We start from the raw sequence: 22,412 nt of genomic DNA on the forward strand, positions 1-22,412 counted from the left end.
TTATAAAATGGCAACCTGCATGTATCATGGGGTCTTTCAGTCACTGAATTCTGTCATTGTAAATATCAACACAGCTAATTCATCAACACATTTTCCCACAAAGCAAGTGGCTGAAGCAGGACTAGCAAGTCTTTGAATTTTGCCGCACACATATTACACGTGTATGGAGGACTCCTGTCGCAGTGATTTTCTGCATCCCAGATCTCCATTTCACATAAGACAGTAGTGATCCGATTTAGATTGTGCATTGTTATGGCAGGTTTGTTAACATCTTGAAAATATATTTATACATTTCATCATCATGCCCAATTTAAAATTAGAGAGGCGTCGGGCATCATTTAATAGCTCCTGCTTGGAGGACATCATGAAGGCAGCATTTTTACAATTCCCTTTCCCTCCTCTTACCTCTGCTGATTATCACAGCAAAGCACAGGCATTTTTTTCTTTGTTCCGTCATTATGGCCCCAAGAAATACCAACATTCCATAACATGAACCTCTCCACAAATGTAAGTACCATCCTTTTTCTCGTTTTTTTCTCTCAGTTTAATGGAGCATCGTTACTGACAAATTCAGCTAAATAATAGCTGTTGCTGCTACTAAAATGTTTTTTTTTTGGGGGGGTAAACTAATTTTAATTATGCATTACTTACCCAAAGCTGTTGTTGAATGCCCTCTTCCCATCCAGCTCTGGTGTCCTGATATAATAGTTGTCTTTAAAATAGATGAACGATCTGTCTTGTTTTATACATACAGTAAGAAGAACAGGCGAGTTACACAAAAAATTGTGTCATACTGAACTGACAGTTCTTCACTCTAATGAAGGATGTATGTCCATCAGTTGGAAAGAGCATTTTTTGAGCACAAAAAAGAAAGCTATTTAATAGCTATGGGTACTTATTGCATAGTTAATGTTAGTTTTACCCCAAAAATCTAATCTAAAGACCTTATTTCCTTACTGCCCATCAGGGTCTTAATCTTTTATGTCTATCGATAGTACCATGATGTCATGTACAGAGTAGGTCTGTTGCATGAAAGTGACATGAATTTTCTGTCAGAATCATGGTACATATACCAGTAAAGATGTCATCATACACAACATTGAACAAGACTGTCCCCGTAAGTTGGATAAAAAACAATTGCTCTTGATATCATGAAAAACAAACCTCAAGATATCATTTACATGATAATAATACTTCTTTTATAAGGGGGCCCAGAGTGATCTAAAGTGCTCTCTGTTACAGATCACTGCCATCTCACCTCTGTCTGTGTGGGTTCGAGTCTCAGATATGTGAGAAAGTTTGCCAGTAGCTTATTGAGGGTCGGTGGTTCCCGGGTTCTTCCTCCACCATTAATACTGCTGCCATGTATAGCCTAACGTGTACTGAAAAATGGCATGAAACCCTACAACAACAACTTCTCTTATACAAAATGATTGGGATGTTAGAAGATTTTCCATGGATTCCAATACAGTATTGGGAGCCAGTTTGAAGAGTAACTTCAAGACCAAAAACATGTACATGTAATAGTGTGTGCATTGCAAAGAGAACACCCCCGTTGCATGTCAAATCATGAGGATGCAATCAGTCGTCATTTTTAGCATAGACTGTCAAAACAGTATAGTTCTATCAGGCATAGCTATTTCAAGTTATTACATTATGAATAGATTATATGCTTGATTTATTTCTTGCATGTTTATTACTAAAAGAACCAGTTTATGAACAGAATTGTCACGTAAGAATTCCAGTATTGTCTACTGAAACAACAAAACAACAACAATGGTAATGAAATGACCAAACCTACCAAACAAATGAATTTGATAATTCCACATGTACCAAACATACATGTATAAAAAAAATGTGAACAGTGTAATTTGTTTGCTAAGAATTTAATAAACCCAATTAGTAAGTTAGCAATAAATTAGACAGTGACACATTTGATTTGCTTTTGCTTGGCTAAAAAAAACCCCATCTGAAGTGCTGTATCCCCGAATGTTGTGACTCCTTATTTACTGTACAGTGTCTAAATATATAAATATATAAAATTATATATTTCATACAGTGAAATACAATAGATCTTCTCAAGTGAGGTGGTCGAAATGTGGCCACTTTTACCAAATCTGAGGGAACCTCTTAAAAATGGTCTCAATAACAGCTTTATCCCAGGAAGATATGATGGAGGGCCTTCATCCAGAATGCATCAGCCACCTGCATTTAGGGGTCAGTCATGGGGGCCTAGGCCAGATTCCAACTTTACTAGAAATCCCGCCCAGTGCATGAATAATCCCAGAGGCCAAGGCCCTATGTTCAATGGCAGACATCCTTGCACTCCTAGACCTAGATTTCATCAGTTTGAGGGACCCAATTGGACTGGTCCTGGATCCGCAAATATGAACAGATGTCCTTTTCCTTCTGGCAGGCCCCCTTGTCCCATTGGATCACCGCAGAATGGTAGAGGATCATTAGGAGGATGGGGTGGTCCACCACAGAATTCACATTCCAGTCAGCAGTTTCAAAGAAATGAACCACAATTCAATAGTGGAAACAGACCAAACAACAGTTTTCATGGAAACCATCATCAGAACATGTCACAGCAAGGATTCAAGAAGAAAAAGGTATGTCAAAATATCCTTGCACAAGATATCATTACAATTCTTCAAAGCAACACATGTGAATTCCGACTTTTTGAAATGTAAACTGCATTGGCACATAGTAAGTCATCAGTATTATAATTCCTGTTGCAATGGTGAGTTAGCATTTATTGTTTATTGTTATGACTTTTGTCAAAAGTTGATGAAGTTAAATAAAGGACTGCATATTACTATTTCCAAGCAATGTATTCTCAGCTTTTGGTTTCACTGAGATGTATACCCAGAATATATTTCTGCAGCCATAAAAAGTGAAGACACATATATATGTATGGAAAATAAGTGCACACATGCCCTCCATTTTTTCTGTAGCAAAACTAAGTGCATATATGTAATAACAAACAATGTTTTGACTTTGATTTGCTCATGTTTTTTTTATCGATCCCACATTAGTGAGAAGCTAAGACACGGCGATCACTCTAACACCAGCAGCATCAGCATTGTCAATACACCCCTTCCTTGATAACTCGCGCACAACAGGCAGCGGGGAGTTACAGAGTAACCTCCAAAAATTGAAGAAAAAAAATCGCTTTGACATCGAGAAAACTGGGGGGAGCAGCAATAGGAAACTTAGCTGTTGAATGACTGAATCGTCATTTTACAATCACGTCGATAATTTTTTTTAATAACATGCTTTTTTTAATGCAGTTCATTATTCTGTTTAAATAGACATTTATTTTCAAAATGTCCAACATATGAATGATCATTCCAACTGGTTTCAACAACCATCATGTGTACACGAAAAATCTATGTATTACGTCACTGCTTTTTGTTTTCTTGATGAGACTGGTTCCCATACTGGTGTTTAAGACTATCCTGCCAAGTTGGGAGTCCACAAGCAGGGAACTAGACTAACTGTTGATACACCACCAAACAAGATTCCCTTTTTCCAGAAACATGCAACATTAATTTCGTGAGACAATCATCTACGTTGAAACTCAATTTTTGTATTGTTTGATTAGTGTAACATTGGTGTCTTGATTTCATTGGATATAATAATGACATTTCTTATCATCCCTGAGGATATCTCAAAGTGCCAGGTCAAGAGTTCTCTGAAACTCGCTTGCCCACAATGGTCCATATCTGTGAAATCAAGCTCTTTAGTTTACAATGTACCGTATATGCCTGTTCGTGTATAAGCCGACCCCCAAACTGAACAAGTATAAACACTAAAAAGTACATGTCCTGCATATAAGCTGACTTACAACTCCGAGGCATCTCAAGATTCACAAGTTAAGTTCTAAATGCATTTGTTTAGGCAAACTTGTATTTAAAAAAAGTAATTTATTTCATTTTCTGTTTTCTTATAAAGTTTCTGAAATAATGCTTCGAAAATTATGCTAATACCGTAAAAGCTGAGTTGTAGTTTGATGTAAGCGACCTTATACTATACCTGTCAACTTTCACACAGTGAAATAACTCCCAATTTTTAGGCTCACTTGATGCTTACCTCCTGATTTCATAATATCTTCGATTTTTGTAGAGAACTCCTGATTATTACATTGTCTTAGATTTTCATATCTTCTAAACTCCAATGGCCTAGTGGTTAGAGCATCTGCCTTAGATGCGTGAGGTTGTGGGTTCAATCCCCGACAGAGTCATACCAAAGACTTACAAAAATAGTACTAACAGCTGCCTCGCTTGGCGCTCAGCATTAAGAGGTTAGTGTTAGAACTGGTCGGCCTGGTGTCTGGATAATGTGACTGGGTGGGACATCATGCTACATGTCTGCGGCATGATGCTCCAGTGCTAGACATCACTATAAACTGCCACATTACAGACATCGTAGCGATATGACTGAAATATTGTTAATGCTACATTAAAAATCCAAATCACATCACAACACAACACATATCTTCTAAACAAGAAAAGTCCTACATGTTCTGTTGTATCACCTTTGAATTATTGCTGTGATGAAATAATAGTTTTAATATAAAGCATATGCTTCTTCACTAAATAGAATGTTGAGTTTAAACATTATTCACATAAATGAATGACTATTTTTACCTCTACAATAATACAAAAATAAACCAGAACAAAAAGATAAACCACAACAATAAAATTGTCCACAATTGATTTAAATTTCAAGAATGATCACTACGAATGCTGTAACTCCATATGCTACAGCTCAATTCCCACAAACGAAACTTAACACGAGTGAACACCTGGCATTTTTATATAGTATATACCAATGTTAAACTGGTATAGTGACCGGTCAAAAGTCCCTCTTATCACAAGCCAGTTTCAGGGTTTTAATGATAAGTGGCCTTTACTGCTGTCACAAAAGGAAAGACAGATTTGCCGACTATCAACATAGGAGACACCAAAATATCAAGCTTTCCATTGTGTGGAAAGTTATGTTTGTTCAGCTAAAACAATATTGATTGATGTTGATCTTAGTTGCTCTCTATGAGAATTATAGCCTTTATTATTACCATTCTTCGTGAACATGTAAATTATGGTTATGTGCCTTGTACAAATAAACATGAGTACCTTTTTAAAAATATTACCTCAAGGATCACTTATATCATTGAAAATGAGTAACTATTGAGCGCATGATCAATGTAAATGAAACAGCTATTAAGGACTAGCTGAAATGTTATCTGGAAGAATGCAATTTGGTCGAAACAATAAATAAAGCAAAATCTGTATCTATGTTTGCGAATAAGATTAAGTAAGGATTTAAGTGACGCTATGCACACTTTTCACAGTGTAAGTACTGTACATTATAGTTCAGCATAGTCTCCCTGGTAAATTTAACCAGCCTGCAAATTATGACGTCTAAAAATCATTTAGAAAACTATGATTACCACATTTAATTTGCAATGAGGACAAGATAGTTTTACCTTTGAAATACTTAACAGTTCATGAATTTTTAAGTTTCAGTGGTGCATATGTGCTGAATATATAACATTTTGTGACAATTTAATCATACAGGCGTATAATATACAATAGCCATCCAAAATATAATTTTATTCCTTTTTGCAATTTCAGAAGAAGCAGAAGCCATCAAAGAGAGACCTTCCAGAAAACAACCTCTTTTTCTGTGATACATGTGACAGAGGATTTAAAACAGAAGAAAAATATAATGAACATGTTGATGGGCATTTGAAGGTAAGTAGCAAGGATCTAGATGTTAAAATATGTCAATTCGATTAGATTAATTTAAAGTACAAGTCACAACGGTCATGTATGTATGCGCATTTACTCATCTTATAATAAATATAAATAGTTCTTTTAAAAAGTAACACTAATTTTCTTTAACCAAAGTCTATTCAATCCAGATTTTTGAATGCTCTGCACCTTAACCATCACCAAGAAACTTCCAGATGAAAGTTATCTATTGCTATGAGGGGCCCCGAGTGGTCTAAAGCGCTCTTCGTTACGGATCACTGCCATCTCACCTCTGTCTGCGGCGGTTCGAGTCTAAGATTCAGCCAATGTGGGTATGTGAGAAAGCTTGCCAGTAGCTTCTCGAGGGTCGGTGGTTCTTTCCGGGGTTTTCCCGGGTTCTTCCTCCACCATTAATACTGGCCGCCATGTATAGCCTGTCGTGTGCTGAAAAATGGCGTTAAACCCCACAACAACAACAACATCTATTGCTATGGACATTTACAATGGTGGACGTATACTAAACTTGGGTTTAAAAAAAAGAGCGTGTTGTGTGGAATCGTCACAGTCGAGGATAGTACAAATTTGTTTATCAATATGCATAGCTTTCATTGTGACATCACAGTGCATGACATTCAGTATGGATTGTACTGGATCACACCTTTGGGTTCATTTTGTCCAAAAATGTCTACTAACTTTAACATTGATTTTGCCATATGCACCTCTTGGGGCATCCAATTAATGACCTTTCAAAGAAATATGGATGTATTCAAATCTAAATGAAGTGAATACTTGCCACTTAAAGGTATGTAAAAATGATATCCATTACTGAAATAATCTGTGTTGAATGCCTACATGACCCATGTGACTTGTGCTATAGGTTCATTTATTTCTGTGGGATCATTTTGTGTGTGTGTAGTTTTGCAAGAAATTTATTGCCATTCTAAATTTATGATAATACAACCGAGATAAATGGCATTGTATATTGGGTATTCTAATACATAACAAAAACAAAATCCCTGATGCCAAATTTTTCTTGATATAGTCAATTTTTTATATCATCTCCAATCTGGTTTTTTAAAAATGGTCTGTCCGGTCCCATTCTGTAATGACCCTTGTAAATTATTTCTTCCTTATATTAGTTTGCACATGACTCTCGTAAAGGGTATTCTGATTGGTCAAAGGTTTAAATTTATCCAATGAATCTTCGTATAATGAAAGCTGATGGCAATGGAAAGAAGAAGCGTGCTTGCAAAACATGGCATCCTGAGTTGAAGAGAGCGACCATGACACAAAATTTTTAGATAAAGATTTTAAAAAACTTATGGGAATGGTTGGAGAGAAAAGTTGATGGAAATTTAGTTGTTCAGTTTATAAGAAAACTGAATGCTAGAGGACTGGCATTTTGTGACCTCTGCAAGAATGATCTGAATTATGGTAATCGTAGTTGGAAGAGTATGGAACAACACATGCAAAAGAAGCTGCATGCTGAAAAATTGAAGCTCAGAAGGCATCTGGAAAAAGTGCAATTAATTACTATAAGAAGAAAGATTTCTTGCATGAGAGAACATATGTAGCCCTCTGTTAGAATATGTGCACTGCATGTTGCCAATACAAGCACCAGCTTGAAAGGAAAAAGGCTCTCATTGAGAAGGAAAAGAAACAATTGCACACTGAGCCAAAAAATTCAGTGGTGATAAAAAGGAAGGCTAGAGAAATCTTTGCTAAATCTGCAAAATGAGCTACACTGCATTTCACCTCTGTCAATGTGGCTTAAAGTTTCAGTTCGTTTAACATATAGGAAAATTTGCCATTAACTTTCCACTGGGTTGATGGCTCTTTCTGGGGTTTTCCTGGGTTTTTCCTTCCGTTAAATATGTTGGCTGTCATATATAGCCTACCATGTACTGAAAAATGGCATTAAATTGCACACAAAAAACCTAGTTTTTTATGGCTGTTTTTCAGGAGTTTAAAACATGGCTTGATCCTTAGCATCAAGAACAAAGACTGATGGTCACATATTAGGCCCATTCACTATATTGGCATGTGTGCTTGCCATTCTCTCATTTGGCATGTGTGCTTGCTGTTCTTTCATTTGACATGTGTGCTTGCCGTTCTTTCATTTGACATGTGTGCTTGCCATTCTGTCATTTGGCATGTGTGCTTGTCATTCTCTCATTTGGCATGTGTGCTTGCCATTCACTCATTTGACATGTGTGTTTTCCATTCTTTCATTTTACATGTGTGCTTGCCATTCTCTCATTTAACATGTGTGCTTGCCATTCTCTCATTTGACATGTGTGCTTGCTCTTCTTCCATTTTACATGTGTGTTTGCCATTCTCTCATTTGACATGTGTGCTTGCCATTCTTTCATTTGACATGTGTGCTTGCCATTCTTTCATTTGACATGTGTGCTTGCCATTCTTTCATTTGACATGTGTGCTTGCCATTCTCTGATTTGGCATGTGTGCTTGCCACTCGTTTGGCATGTGTGCTTGCCATTCTTTCATTTGGCATGTGTGCTTGCCATTCTCTCATTTGGCATGTGTGCTTGCTGTTCTCTCATTTGACATGTGTGTTTGCCATTCTTCATTTGGCATGTGTGCTCGCCATTCTTTCAATTCTTGTTTCCTGAATAGTCACCACAAAATCATTCTTATGTTTGCAGCTGCTTTCTTCAAATGTTCTTTACCATGGCCAGTTCAAAGAGATCAAGAAACAGGCTGCCAAAGAGGCAAGACCTCTCACAGTACATGTTTCTGAATAGAGATAAAAGTAGCAGGAAGGACATCCTGTTGTCCTTCCAGAAGTGAGTGGTGTTTGTCATATTTAGCAGCATTCATTACATATCAATCTCCTGGATTTGGAGACTGTATTGAATGCCTTTCAGTTTTGGCAGACATTCCCATCTGCAAAGGGCATTTTCATTCAAGCAAAACCTTAAGATTCATCAGTTGTATAAGAAGGTTTGGGATTTTCTTACCTGTTCTCGTCATCAATAAATCCACATCCAAGTCGGCCATAATTCAACCAGGTTCCATGCAGTAGCAACCTTTGTCTCTCCAATCCCAGGTCCAAATGCCTCATCAGTTGATGCTTGTTCCCAGAATTGAAATGATTCTAATGGATGCATCTTTTCTAGAATCCCAAAGTAATGCAAAAAGGGAGAGAACTGGGGTGCTTTCTAAGCCTGATTGCTTAAGTGGACAGAATCATGCATCGGTGATCTATTGAATGTATCAGATACTGCTTCTTGCCACTTGTTTAAACAATGACAAATGCAAGTTTTCAGCACACTATGGGCAGTACATAATGACCAGTATAACTGGTGGAAGAAGAACCCAGGAAAACCCAGGGAAGAACCACTGACCCAGGGCAGCTACAGCAAGCTTCCCACATTGGCTGAACCAGAGACTTGGACCCACATAGTGAGGAGATGCACCTAATCAGTTGACCTGAATTATCAGCAGTTACCCCATGATGGTTTGGTTTCTCTCATGACAGTCCCTGCTTTCTTTGCCTGTACTAGGCTATCTCATGCAAAATAATTTCTTCTCTTGAAACTTTTCTTTACTCTGGAACTTTATTTGCAGGTGTTGTCTGCAGGACCCCATCAGGATTCTGAAGTGGTCCTAAAAGGAATGGAGTAGATCAGATGAGAAAGATCTCACTAGAATTTACCATTCCAGGAAGGAAAGGAATAGGCTTTCAGACAGGTGATCTAATTCTGGTAGCAGTGGGTTTTCCATTCAGTCTGCCAGGATCAAATCCAAAACCAGATGTTTTTTGCATGCATATTGTTTTCTGAAGTTAGGACTGTTGCCAGTAGCATAGGTTTTGAATGCAACTGCTCCCAGACTGATACAACATCCTCCAGCTTTTTCTTCAGAGACCTTTCATCTCAGAAGGATCTATAATATCGGTGTCACAACCAGGCTATATCTGAGAGGGACCTATTTCAGTGTCTCAACCGAGCTTCATCTCAGAGGGACTTATATCAGTGTTACCATGTGTTAAATCCACCTTGAAGATGCTTCACTTACATTAAGGAAACTGGAGACAGGGTAAGGGATTTAACTAAAGGGTAAGGGCATGTAACTCCCAGCTCTTATCTCTTCTCTTAATGTATTATTTGAACAAGAAGTCAGTTTTCTTGATAATACCTACTCATCACAATACAGGGTGCCTTCTCTACAAGCTACATTCCAAAAAGATCAAGCATATCTACTCCAGTAATAACTGATGATCTACCTGATTTTGGAATCAGTCCGTCTAATCAAGGGCTGACCACTCTAGCCTGATGTCAACTTTGGCAAGTAGACAGTCTTGTCTAATCAAGGGCTGACCACTTTAGTCTGATGTCAACCTTAGTAATGAGACAGTCTGCCTAATCAAGGGCTGGCCTCTCTAGTAGACAGCTTTATAGCACAGCTGTTGCAGAAACAAACAAAAAGATATTACACAATCGTTTTAGCTTGGATGGGTTGAATTTATGGGGCATTGTATGTACTGACTTATCATAATGGGTAAGTATTGTTATACAAAAATGTCATCACAGTAATTGGTTTGTGTGAAAGAAAAAATGTATGTCATACCAAAACACTTGATATTTTATTGGCTATTTAATGGCTGCATGTTTTCATATTTAAGCAATCAACAAGTAAGTTTTTCTTGGTAAATTTTGTCAAGTTTGTTGTCCTGTTAATTTTATTGATCTTTGTCATGATTATTTTGCAGATAAGTAACTCAGGACATTTACACTAAAAAAAATATTTTTTCATAATAACGTCTGTTTGTAATTTTGTGATGGATAAATTCAGCTTGGAACATTATATATATATAGATAAAGTTATATCATCTTTTTTTCAGTGTGAGGTTGCTGGGTGTACGTATGTTGCAGCCCCAAAATTGGTACAGTTGCATTATAGATTGGTGAGTTCCACTTATAACATGCTTCATTTTAACATGGATTCAGATATGACATGTCCAAATCATTGTTCCCAATTTTGTAATAGTATAGGTATCAGATGTCCTCAGTGCACAAACACCATCAGTGATGGTAACATCTGTCGCTTTTAATGATGGTATTTAAGTAGTGATACAAACTGGTAATTGTAACTTGACTGGTCATAGATCAGAAGAGCATATAGGGTGACCTGTTTTCTGTCATCTGATGCAAGTCTGTCCATTTGTGACCCAATTGCATGTTTGTCATGAGTTTACAAATTGGTAGCAATTGTGTAGTTGTCTGAATCATGTCACAATAAAGTAAAAACCCTTTAACAGCAGATCATAATTATCAGTATATTCATCCCTGTCAGTATTGTCATGGCGATGACAGGTCCCATCAGTATTTTCAGTGTAATGACAGATCCCTATCATTATCTTCATATCAGTGACAGATATCTGGCATTAACAGATTTCCATCTCTCTTCAAGGCAATGACAGGTTCTTCTTATCTTAATGGCAATGCCAGATTCCTGTCTATCTTCATGACAATGCCAGATTCTTAATAGTATTGTCATAGCAATGACTAATTCCTATCAGTATTTTCAAAGTAATGACAGATTCTAATTAGTATTATCATAGCGATGACAAATTCCTATTAGTATTTTCATAGTAATGACAGATTCTTAATAGTATTGTCATAGCAATATGACAGATGTTTGTTGGGTTAGGAACTGTCTAAATCTCTATTGTCGAAAATGGGCAGGAATTAAAATTATCACTGAGATTCAACAAACACTGGCTTAGTTCCTTTACGTGAAATTGGGTCAGACGGGTGTTAAATTAAAATGTTGATTAATCATTACTTAACTTGGGCCAGCAGATGACATTGCTCAGTTCATTTTATAAAGTGTTGCATGGGATGGCAGGTTTCCCACAAATTGTTGTCAGATATCCACCTATGTACTGATGCTTTTGTGCTCCATGGCTGCACATTTTCAGCTCTTATAATCTTTTTATTTGTTTGTGTGTCTGTCAGGCAGAATTTTGCATACAGATTTGTGGTCACTAAACATTCATTGGTTTTGTGAAATAAACCAAGATGACAAGTTTTTTATTGTTCTTTTTTTCCCCTTCCCACAGCAACATACATCAGGTCTAGCAAAGAAAATATGGACCTTGGATTCAGAAGAAGATATTGAAAAATGGAGAGCAGAGAGGAGGAAGTATGAGACTTATCAATTTATTTGATTTAAGCTTTACTACTTATTTACTCGACTAATCGTTGCATTAAAAGTATTGAAATTTACATTGCAGAGAGTGGGCTTTTTCTACAGCTGCATGGTAATTAGAGAAATGATTTCTGCACTTTTGTGAATATATTTTGATTGGTCGTGTCTGTCTATTCTCCATCTTTCCATAAAGTTATATTTTTAACATGAACTCCATTACACTAATTACCTTAATTGAAGAAGAGTGAGCATACTTTGTATGATTGAGGAGAGATGCAACCTCTAGGAAAGGAGGTGAAGGTTCCAGGTTAAATTTTCATGCAAGGTAATGTGAACTCGTCCTGAGCTCCATCTGCACTGGCTGAAGGGAACTTACAATATTTTATATATTTTAAGAGAATGAGATGATGATAAAAGATTATAATCCAGAATGGCCGGGGCGGGGGGCAAAAATTGAAAAGCATAGTTTGGCTATTTGTGATGGGTTCCATACCAATGTCCTGGCCCTGCATCCGTTGTGCTACTTAAACTTTGTCTAAAAATCATGAGATCAATTTTGACCACTTGGCATTGAGCATCCTGGCATAAAGGGTTTTCAGATTTATGCAAATCCAACATCAAATCTAGCCATTGTTACTAAAATTAAATAAAAATTACCTTTAAATAACTTCCTCTCAAAGACTGCTGAACAAAAAGATGTGGTCAGATATTACAAAAAGCATGAAGGCAGGACAGATATGTCCTCCATTGCAGAAAGCATGAAGGCAGGACAGGTATGTCCACCATTGCAGAAAGCATGAAGGCAGGGCAGATATGTCCACCATTAAAGAAGCCAAAACCATTCAGTGACTTATCTAACATAGCTGAATAGAATCTGACCAAAACTAGAAAGAAAGCTTCCCAGCATAAAGACTTTTCAAGTCATACAAATAATGCCCCGGGCCCCAGGTGACAGAGTTTTGTGAGTCTCTGACCTATGTGTGTGTGTGAGAAAGATTCCCCAGTAGCTATCCATGGGTCAGTGGTTCTTTTGGGGAGTTTTCAGGGTTCTTCCTCCAACAGTTATTCTCTCTTGCCATGTGTAGTCTATCATATGCTAAAAAAAGTTGTTGAACTCACAATAACAAACAATGCTGATCCACTCAAATATGGCCATTGTTATTTAAAAAATAGAAAAACCTAGAAACAACTACTTTTCAAAGCCTGCACGGCATAATTTGAGCCAATTTGACATAAAGTATTCCTGGATAGAGCTCTCTCAAGTTTATAGGACAGTTGCTGATCCATCCCCACCATTGCTAAAGTAGGAAAACCTTTTAATGATTTCTCCAAAATCACAGAACATAATTAGATAGTATGAAGAAAACATGCTCTCATGAAGACCTTACGGATGAAGCTGATATTCCATGAAATATGGCTTCTGGTAGTGAAAGCATACAGAATTTTGAAATGACTTCTTCAGAACAGTTGAATTGAATTTGACAATAAGCACTCTGGCATGAACACTGTTCAGATTTATACAAACAATGTTGATCTGCCATCAGATATTGCCAAAAAATAGAAAAACCTTGAAACAACTTCTTCAGTAAAATGAGGCAATTGGATGAAAGTATTTTGCCAAAGGTTGTATCACAGTAGCTGACCTGTGATGATCCATTGATAGGATTTGAACATACATCCATTTATTTAGTCATGAATTTGACATACTAATTACAGAGCCACTGTTGCTGCCTGGAAAAATGTAAAAAGTATTTGCAAGTAGTCTTTGTGCATTATTGATACATGTTATTTTGAAAAGTCTTTCATGCCAGTCTTCTTTTCCCAAATATATTTCATATTACTAATACTTGTTACAAATTGTATTGTCTTCCTAAATTTGTGACAAAGCATAGATCCACTGGCCTTTCAGAGCAATTTCATGACAAGGGATGCAACTAAAATTTAGGTAAATGATTAGTACTTTGAGTTATATACCTTGTTTCAGTATTGTTTGGTCATCGAGTTTGTCACTTTCCTCCCAAAGTAACAACATCAGTATACATCAATTGATATATTCAAGGATAGGTGGAGGTGTGTCCTTTACATTGTTTTAAATGGGAAAGTAAAAAGGGCCTTGTTTACCTAAACAATATTTTACCCATAAAAATATCGGGTATCACTTTGTGCATTTCAAAAAGGAAAGCTGCACTAAAGTCAATCATAATGCTGTTTACATGAAATCAGGTTCTGTTGATTTGACATGCATGCATATTGCTTTTATTGAGATATATAATTCATACTGTTTTTGCAAACAGGAACTATCCAACAGCAGCAAATCTAGAAAGGAAGAAGCAAATACAGGCCGAGAAAGAGGCTCGAGGAGAAGTTATAGAGAATAAATACTTTGGGTGAGTTATGAATCTTAACATGCTTTTTATCTTATCCAAGTATTATATGTATTCTCAGACAGAATTTGTTGTGTTCTACATTTCAAACTTAGGTTTCGCATTTAGCTGTTTCTTGGAAAATTTGCTGGTACATTCATCAGTTCTGAGGGGTGCATTCTTCCTGAGAAGTACTACTTAGGTAGTTTCAAAAGGCATTCTTCCTGATAAGTACTACTTTAGTGGTTTCAAAAGGCATTCTTCCTGATAAGTACTACTTTAGTGTTTTCAAAAGGCATTCTTCCTGATAAGTACTACTTTAGTGGTTTCAGAAGGCATTCTTCCTGATAAGTACTACTTTAGTGGTTTCAAAAGGCATTCTTCCTGATAAGTACTACTTTAGTGTTTTCAAAAGGCATTCTTCCTGATAAGTACTACTTTAGTGGTTTCAAAAGTCATTCTTACTGATAAGTACTACTTTACTGGTTTCAAAAGTCATTCTTACTGATAAGTACTACTTTAGTGGTTTCAAAATGCATTTCAAATGGTATCCAGTGCTGCATCTGAAAACTGAGTAGTGCAGACTGAAGCATGGACACCAACAGCTCAGGTGGTAAAATGCTAAGCTAATGTCCAAGGGGTCACAAGTTCAAGCCCAGTTCCAGACATGGATTTTTCCTAATGGAGACATTTTAGTAATCATTTTGATTTCCACAGTTTTTACATGGTATAGCTATATGGGCTCAACATATATATATCAAGACAACATGGGCTGTCCCAGGAATAATATGGTCAGATTGACATATATGTATTGTGTGCAATTTTAAATTCCTTGTCCATTCAACAGTAAGACTGTTTATTCTATTGCATGAATAACTTGTTCTGCAACATACATTGTTCATGACTGAGATTTGTTTTATAAAACCATATACTCAATCACTTCGTGAAACAGTGTGACATCCGGTCTGTATAGGACTGGAGATCCTCAAGAAAACAGTGAATTTCCCTGGAATTTCCAGGTGAACTTCATTGCATAGAAGGAATTGTCTCAAGTTCAGTATATGTAGGAATTGTAATTACTCAAGTACATTCTTTATAGAAACTGTAATTAGACCAGACTTCCACAAAACAAAATTTAACTTAAGAGATGTTTATCTTTTTTAAACAGAATTGTTATCGATTTGAACAGGAAAATAAGAGGAAGGTTTTGATATTCCAGTAGATATATATAAATCTTTGTCTGTGTTTATTCTAAAGAACAACATTGTCAATACCTACCAAAATGTGCCAAAAACTCCTCTTGAAAAAGATGTTTTAAACATGTGTGCAGTCATTTGGTCTCAGAAAGATATGTGCATTAAATGTTTGGAATTGAAGGCAAAGTTTAAATACAGTAGTTATGCCCAAAACCAACTTTTAGTTCACCAAGCCAAGAGGTCATGTGAGTTTGTTATATGGCCCCGTGTCCTTCATACATCATGTGTCATCTCTCATGCGTGCATCAAGAATTGCTTTTTCAGTTTTTTAAAATGCCAATGGACTAATTTCAGACAAATTTGTCAGAAAGCGTCCTGATATGAAGGCCTTTTTTAGTTGCTAATTGATCTTCTACAGCTGCTGTCACTGCTTAACAGACGTTGACCATATTTGGTAGAAAGCATCTTGGCTTGATGTCCTTTCATTAAGTACAGTGAAGCTCATCCATAACTATAAATGGCCATCATTACTAAAATTACAATAAAAAAATTAGAAAACCCTCTAATTTACTTCTTTAAAAACTGTTCATATTTGGTAGAAATGGTCCTGGCAGGAAGATCTCTAATTTACTTCTTTAAAAACTGATCATATTTGGTAGAAATGGTCCTGACAGGAAGATCTCAAATTTACTTCTTTAAAAACTGATCATATTTGGTAGAAATGGTCCTGGCAGGAAGATCTCAAATTTACTTCTTTAAAAACTGATCATATTTGGTAGAAATGGTCCTGACAGGAAGATCTCTAATTTACTTCTTTAAAAACTGATCATATTTGGTAGAAATGGTCCTGGCAGGAAGATCTCTCACTCATTCATATTTTGTATGAAAGATCTGATACTGTGTGACTGCTGTTATGAATAATATAAAGCCATTTTAATAGCTTATTCTCAGAAACTATGGAACAGAATTTAATAAATTGGACCTACATGATCTTGCATGAAGGCCTTTCATTTTTTTAAAAATACTGTTGGTCTGCTCTCAGATATATCTGCCATTTCTCAAAGTCGATATTTCTTTGAATGACTTCTAAAAATCTGTTCAGGATTTAGTCAGATTTCAAGGAAAATATCCTGGCATGAAAGCCTTTAAATTTTCTGCAGATGATTGTGATCCATTCTCAAATATGGCTATCATTGCAAAAAATATATAAAAGTTTAATGACTTCTTGTCACAAAACAATCTTTTTTTCCAGTTTGACATCATTGTATGTAGTGTCAGATCAGAGGATAATGAATATAATTTTAACATTTTTAATGGTATGTCACAATGAATACAACTTTCACATTTTTTAGATGGTATGTCATAATAAATACAACTTTGACATTTTTAATGGTGTTGGCTTCTGGGGTCAGCTTGTTTGTAATCAGATAATCTTTGTATCTGACATCCTGCTGGAAAATTCATACACTGTGTTTATTGCTTGCTGCCAGTTATGTTAATTACCAGCTAGGTTTCTGTTTGTTTGCTATCTGTAATCATAATTGATACAAGTGTGCATTGATGTTTACAGGATAAATAGTCTGCACAGCAATAACTTGGTTTAATAATACTTTTTGTAACCCATGCCAGTCATTTGTGTTCACAGTGAATGTATTTTCAAATCATGATTTTTATGTACAAGATACTGTCATACAGATACACTGGATAATTTTGCACCTTAAAGCTATGTCATGTATGAAAATGGCAGGTGCCTTCAAGCAATCATTTATCTCTCTCTCTATCTCTCTCTCGTTTGCAATTATGTTGTAACCAGTTTCAGCCTGATAACATTCAAACCTTTGAGTACTACCAAACTTGATTCGTTTCTCTATATTCATGTCAATGAATACATCATGTCTTGTCTGTCATATGTGATACACACTACAGTATTGATGCAAATGCTGCTTATATGGAGTAGATAGATATATTTTTATGTTTAATAAATTACTCTTAATGGGGAAAAAAAAGAGGAATAAGTAATAACAAAAGATGGTTAGTTTCTTTGATTTTATTAGCAAATAAGTATAACATGCAGTGGTTGGGTGCAAATTCAACACAAATTTATTTTGTTTCTTAAGTCTTTGGATATATGATATGACCTAGGTGAAAAAAGGTTCACTATATGTTCTGGAACAGAATTTTTTAATTTTATTTTATCGTGTCCCAAGATATACATTAAATACGATAGTGCCATTGTAAAAACACACAGGTTTCAGACTTCATACATAACAATTTAATTCTGTAACATGCATGTGTTTGTGATTTAGATTTTTATTGTAGTTTTAACAATTTTTCAGTAATTTTTTTATGATTTCTGCAGTGTGGCAATTGATAGTGATACAGTATTTAACTCTTATTTAAAAAAATCATAAGTGATATTCTTACTTCTCTTTTTTGAACCATTGAGATGTATGAGTTTTCAGGTACAAGCTTGGACAGAAGGAAGTTTTCATATTTTCTATAAGTGTGTGATCGTGTCATCTATCTGAGTAAATTGCACAAGTTATCAGATTAGTTAAAAAGATAATGAGGCTTAATGAAGACATAAACTGAATGCCAATATGTGTCTTGTGAAATGATGAAACATCCAGCACAGTCCATGACCAGAGTTCTGTGTAAGTGGGTTTAGAACATGTTTAAAGCAATGGTGCAGTTATTTATAGCTCAGTTCACACGTTGTGTTAAAAGAATGCCATCATAGCACTTTTGGATCAGAAGATTGTTAAGTTCATGATGCAACATGGCACAGAGTTGCCTTTTGACCTTACATTGCAGATACTCTTGCTGGAAAATTTCAACTTGATGAGCTACTGAGACTAATAGATTAGAGAAATATATAGTTGAATTACTGAACTTTATGGAAATTGCTAATTACAAGAAGGCAGTTGCATTATGTGTTTCTTTTTCTCTCTCACAAGCACATTTTCCTTTTGTGTATAATTTTCTTTCTTTTTTGAATTGTACGTTTGTACTTGACCTTCTGCACAAGAGGTGATGGTCAGTGTTGTAGGTGTAGTTTTAGTCTGACCATGCAGTGTTGTAGGTGTAGTTTTAGTCTGACCATGCAGTGTTGTAGGTGTAGTTTTAGTCTGATCATGCAGTGTTGTAGGTGTAGTTTTAGTCTGACCATGCAGCATTGATCTGTACTTGAAGTATAAATATTGCATCTATAATTGGATTTTGCTAATTGCAGTTTCACTTGAACTTTCCAATAATCTTTCTCACTTTTGAATGTGGATTCATGGATGTCACGTGTACAGACGCATACAGAAACCAAATTAAATGCAGATGTCATTATTGATTAAGCTGGTTGGGGTCAAGTCATCCATCTTAATATAGTTTCTCAAATGCAATCAGAATTGGACTATCTAATTAATACCAGTTTGCCCTCCTCTGTCTCTCCTAATTTATTTTGACATGTCAGCAAAAATTTAATAAAGAGCTTTTTCAAATGACACTGTTTGCTTCTCTGTATAAATTATCTTTATTTTCAAGATACCTAACCCCTGAATGATCATTAACATTTTTTTTTTCTCATCAGGTTTCAACAATTATCATGTGTTTGCAAAACCATTGTTTATTATATTGCTGCTTTTTGTTGTTGATTCACAAGAAAACGAGATTTCCTTTTTTTCCAGAAGGATGGTGGCATTTATTCCATGAAAGAATCAATTATCATTGAAACTTGACTTTTTATCATTAAAATATTGATATCATGATTTGATTTCTTGCAGTAGTGAAACTTTTTCTCATTCATGAGGAAAACTAATTCAAGAATTTTCAGTTCACTGCAAACTCTGGAACTTGTTTCTCCACAATCAAATGTATCTGTGATACCAGACCATTTTATTCACCAAGTGGTTGCCTTGCTAACTCTCATGACATGTGAATCAGTAAGCTAATTTAAGTTTAATTATATTGTTTATATAATAATAAAAACAGTGTTTAATTTATCAGTTGAAATGATCTTACCAGACATGACCTTGACTGATCCAAATTATTTAGGTTGGTTTTGCATGTCTTTTAAGAATTCTTTTATTCTGCTCCTTTATTTGATTGGATACAATAGATGTAATTAATGTAATAATACAAAGTTGGTCGGCTTGAGTGTATTAATACATTAAGTACTTCCACAAGTTGCAGATTGGTAAGCTCTTGTTTATGTTCTAACATAAACCCTCATGGATGTAGCTGCAAATTAAATATTGAACTAAAACAAAACTTTTTAAATTGGTATAATTTTATTAAAATGTTCACTCCAGTAGGCATTAGTGACATTTTCATTGCTCAAAATTGTATTGAATATTGTTATTACAGTTTACTGAGAATGTTGTTATTTACAGATTACTTAGAATGCTATTTACACTATACTGAGAATGTTATTATTTACAGTATACTGAGAATGTTGTTATTTAACTCTACTGACAATGTTATTTACAGTATACTAAGAATGTTGTTATTTACAGTGTACTGAGAATGTTATTATTTACAGTATACTGAGAATGTTATTTACAGATTACTTAGAATGCTATTTACACTCTACTGAGAATGTTGTTATTTACAGTATACTGAGATTGTTGTTATTTACACTATACTGAGAATGTTATTATTTACAGTATACTGAGAATGTTATTATTTACAGTATACTGAGAATGTTGTTATTTACAGTGTACTGAGAATGTTATTATTTACACTATACTGAGAATGTTATTATTTACAGTATACTGAGAATGTTATTATTCACAGTATACTGAGAATGTTATTTACACTATACTGAGAATGTTATTATTTACAGTATACTGAGAATGTTATTATTTACAGTATACTGAGAATGTTATTTACAGTATACTGAGAATGTTATTATTTACAGTATACTGAGAATGTTGTTATTTACAGTGTACTGAGAATGTTATTATTTACACTATACTGAGAATGTTATTATTTACAGTATACTGAGAATGTTATTTACAGTATACTGAGATTGTTATTATTTACAGATTACTGAGAATGTTATTATTTACAGATTACTGAGAATGTTATTATTTACAGTATACTGAGAATGTTATTTACAGTATACTGAGATTGTTATTTACAGTGTACTGAGAATGTTGTTATTTAGAGTATACTGAGGATGTTATTTACAGTGTACTGAGAATGTTATTATTTACACTATGCTGAGAATGTTATTTACAGTGTACTGAGATTGTTATTATTTACAGATTACTGAGAATGTTATTTACAGTGTACTGAGAATGTTATTATTTACAGTGTACTGAGAATGTTATTTACAGTGTACTGAGAATGTTATTATTTACAGTATACTGAGAATGTTATTTACAGTGTACTGAGAATGTTATTATTTACAGTATACTGAGAATGTTATTTACAGTGTACTGAGAATGTTATTATTTACAGTATACTGAGAATGTTATTTACAGTATACTGAGATTGTTATTATTTACAGATTACTGAGAATGTTATTATTTACAGTGTACTGAGAATGTTATTTACAGTGTACTGAGATTGTTATTTATAGTGTACTGAGATTGTTATTTACACTATACTGAGAATGTTTTTATTTACAGTATACTGAGAATGTTATTTACAGTATACTGAGATTGTTATTATTTACAGATTACTTAGAATGTTATTTACAGATTACTGAGAATGTTATTATTTACAGTATACTGAGAATGTTATTATTTACAGTATACTGAGATTGTTATTATTTACAGATTACTGAGAATGTTATTATTTACAGTATACTGAGAATGTTATTTACAGTGTACTGAGAATGTTATTATTTACAGTATACTGAGAATGTTATTTACAGTATACTGAGATTGTTATTATTTACAGTATACTGAGAATGTTATTATTTACAGTATACTGAGAATGTTATTTACAGTATACTGAGAATGTTATTATTTACAGTATACTGAGAATGTTATTTACAGTATACTGAGAATGTTGTTATTTACAGTATACTGAGAATGTTGTTATTTAACTCTACTGACAATGTTATTTACAGTATACTGAGAATGTTGTTATTTACAGTATACTGAGAATGTTGTTATTTAACTCTACTGACAATGTTATTTACAGTATACTGAGAATGTTATTATTTACAGTATACTGAGAATGTTATTTACAGTATACTGAGAATGTTTTTATTTAACTCTACTGACAATGTTATTTACAGTGTACTGAGAATGTTGTTATTTAGAGTATACTGAGGATGTTATTATTTACAGTATACTGAGAATGTTATTTACAGTATACTGAGAATGTTATTTACAGTGTACTGAGAATGTTGTTATTTAGAGTATACTGAGGATGTTATTTACAGTGTACTGAGAATGTTATTATTTACACTATGCTGAGAATGTTATTTACAGTGTACTGAGATTGTTATTATTTACAGTATACTGAGAATGTTATTATTTACAGTATACTGAGAATGTTATTTACAGTGTACTGAGAATGTTATTATTTACAGATTACTGAGAATGTTATTTACAGTGTACTGAGAATGTTATTATTTACAGTATACTGAGAATGTTATTATTTACAGTATACTGAGAATGTTATTATTTACAGTGTACTGAGAATGTTATTTAGAGTATACTGAGAATGTTATTATTTACAGATTACTGAGAATGTTATTATTTACAGTGTACTGAGAATGTTATTTACAGTGTACTGAGAATGTTGTTATTTAGAGTATACTGAGGATGTTATTTACAGTGTACTGAGAATGCTATTTACAGTGTACTGAGAATGTTATTTACAGTGTACTGAGAATGTTATTTACAGTGTACTGAGAATGTTATTTACAGTGTACTGAGGATGTTATTTACAGTGTACTGAGAATGTTA

At 34.6% G+C, this 22,412-nt stretch overlaps 1 protein-coding gene across 1 annotated transcript in view; it reads left to right on the plus strand.

Annotated features, from left to right (window-relative positions):
• LOC149799250 (FMR1-interacting protein NUFIP1-like) overlaps positions 1–22,412 on the plus strand; it is a 47,746-nt gene that overhangs the window by 3,487 nt on the left and 21,847 nt on the right. The window contains exons 2-6 of the mRNA XM_089958531.1: positions 2,060–2,612; positions 5,640–5,759; positions 10,627–10,689; positions 11,848–11,930; positions 14,231–14,323. Of these exons, the coding sequence (XP_089814657.1) occupies positions 2,097–2,612; positions 5,640–5,759; positions 10,627–10,689; positions 11,848–11,930; positions 14,231–14,323 (875 nt within the window). The 5' untranslated portion in view covers positions 2,060–2,096. The remainder of the gene's footprint in view (positions 1–2,059; positions 2,613–5,639; positions 5,760–10,626; positions 10,690–11,847; positions 11,931–14,230; positions 14,324–22,412) is intronic.

This window comes from Sinohyriopsis cumingii, chromosome 5, assembly GCF_028554795.1.
Source record: "Sinohyriopsis cumingii isolate HCF-2022 chromosome 5, ASM2855479v2, whole genome shotgun sequence".
NCBI classification, from domain to species: Eukaryota; Metazoa; Mollusca; class Bivalvia; order Unionida; family Unionidae; genus Sinohyriopsis; species Sinohyriopsis cumingii.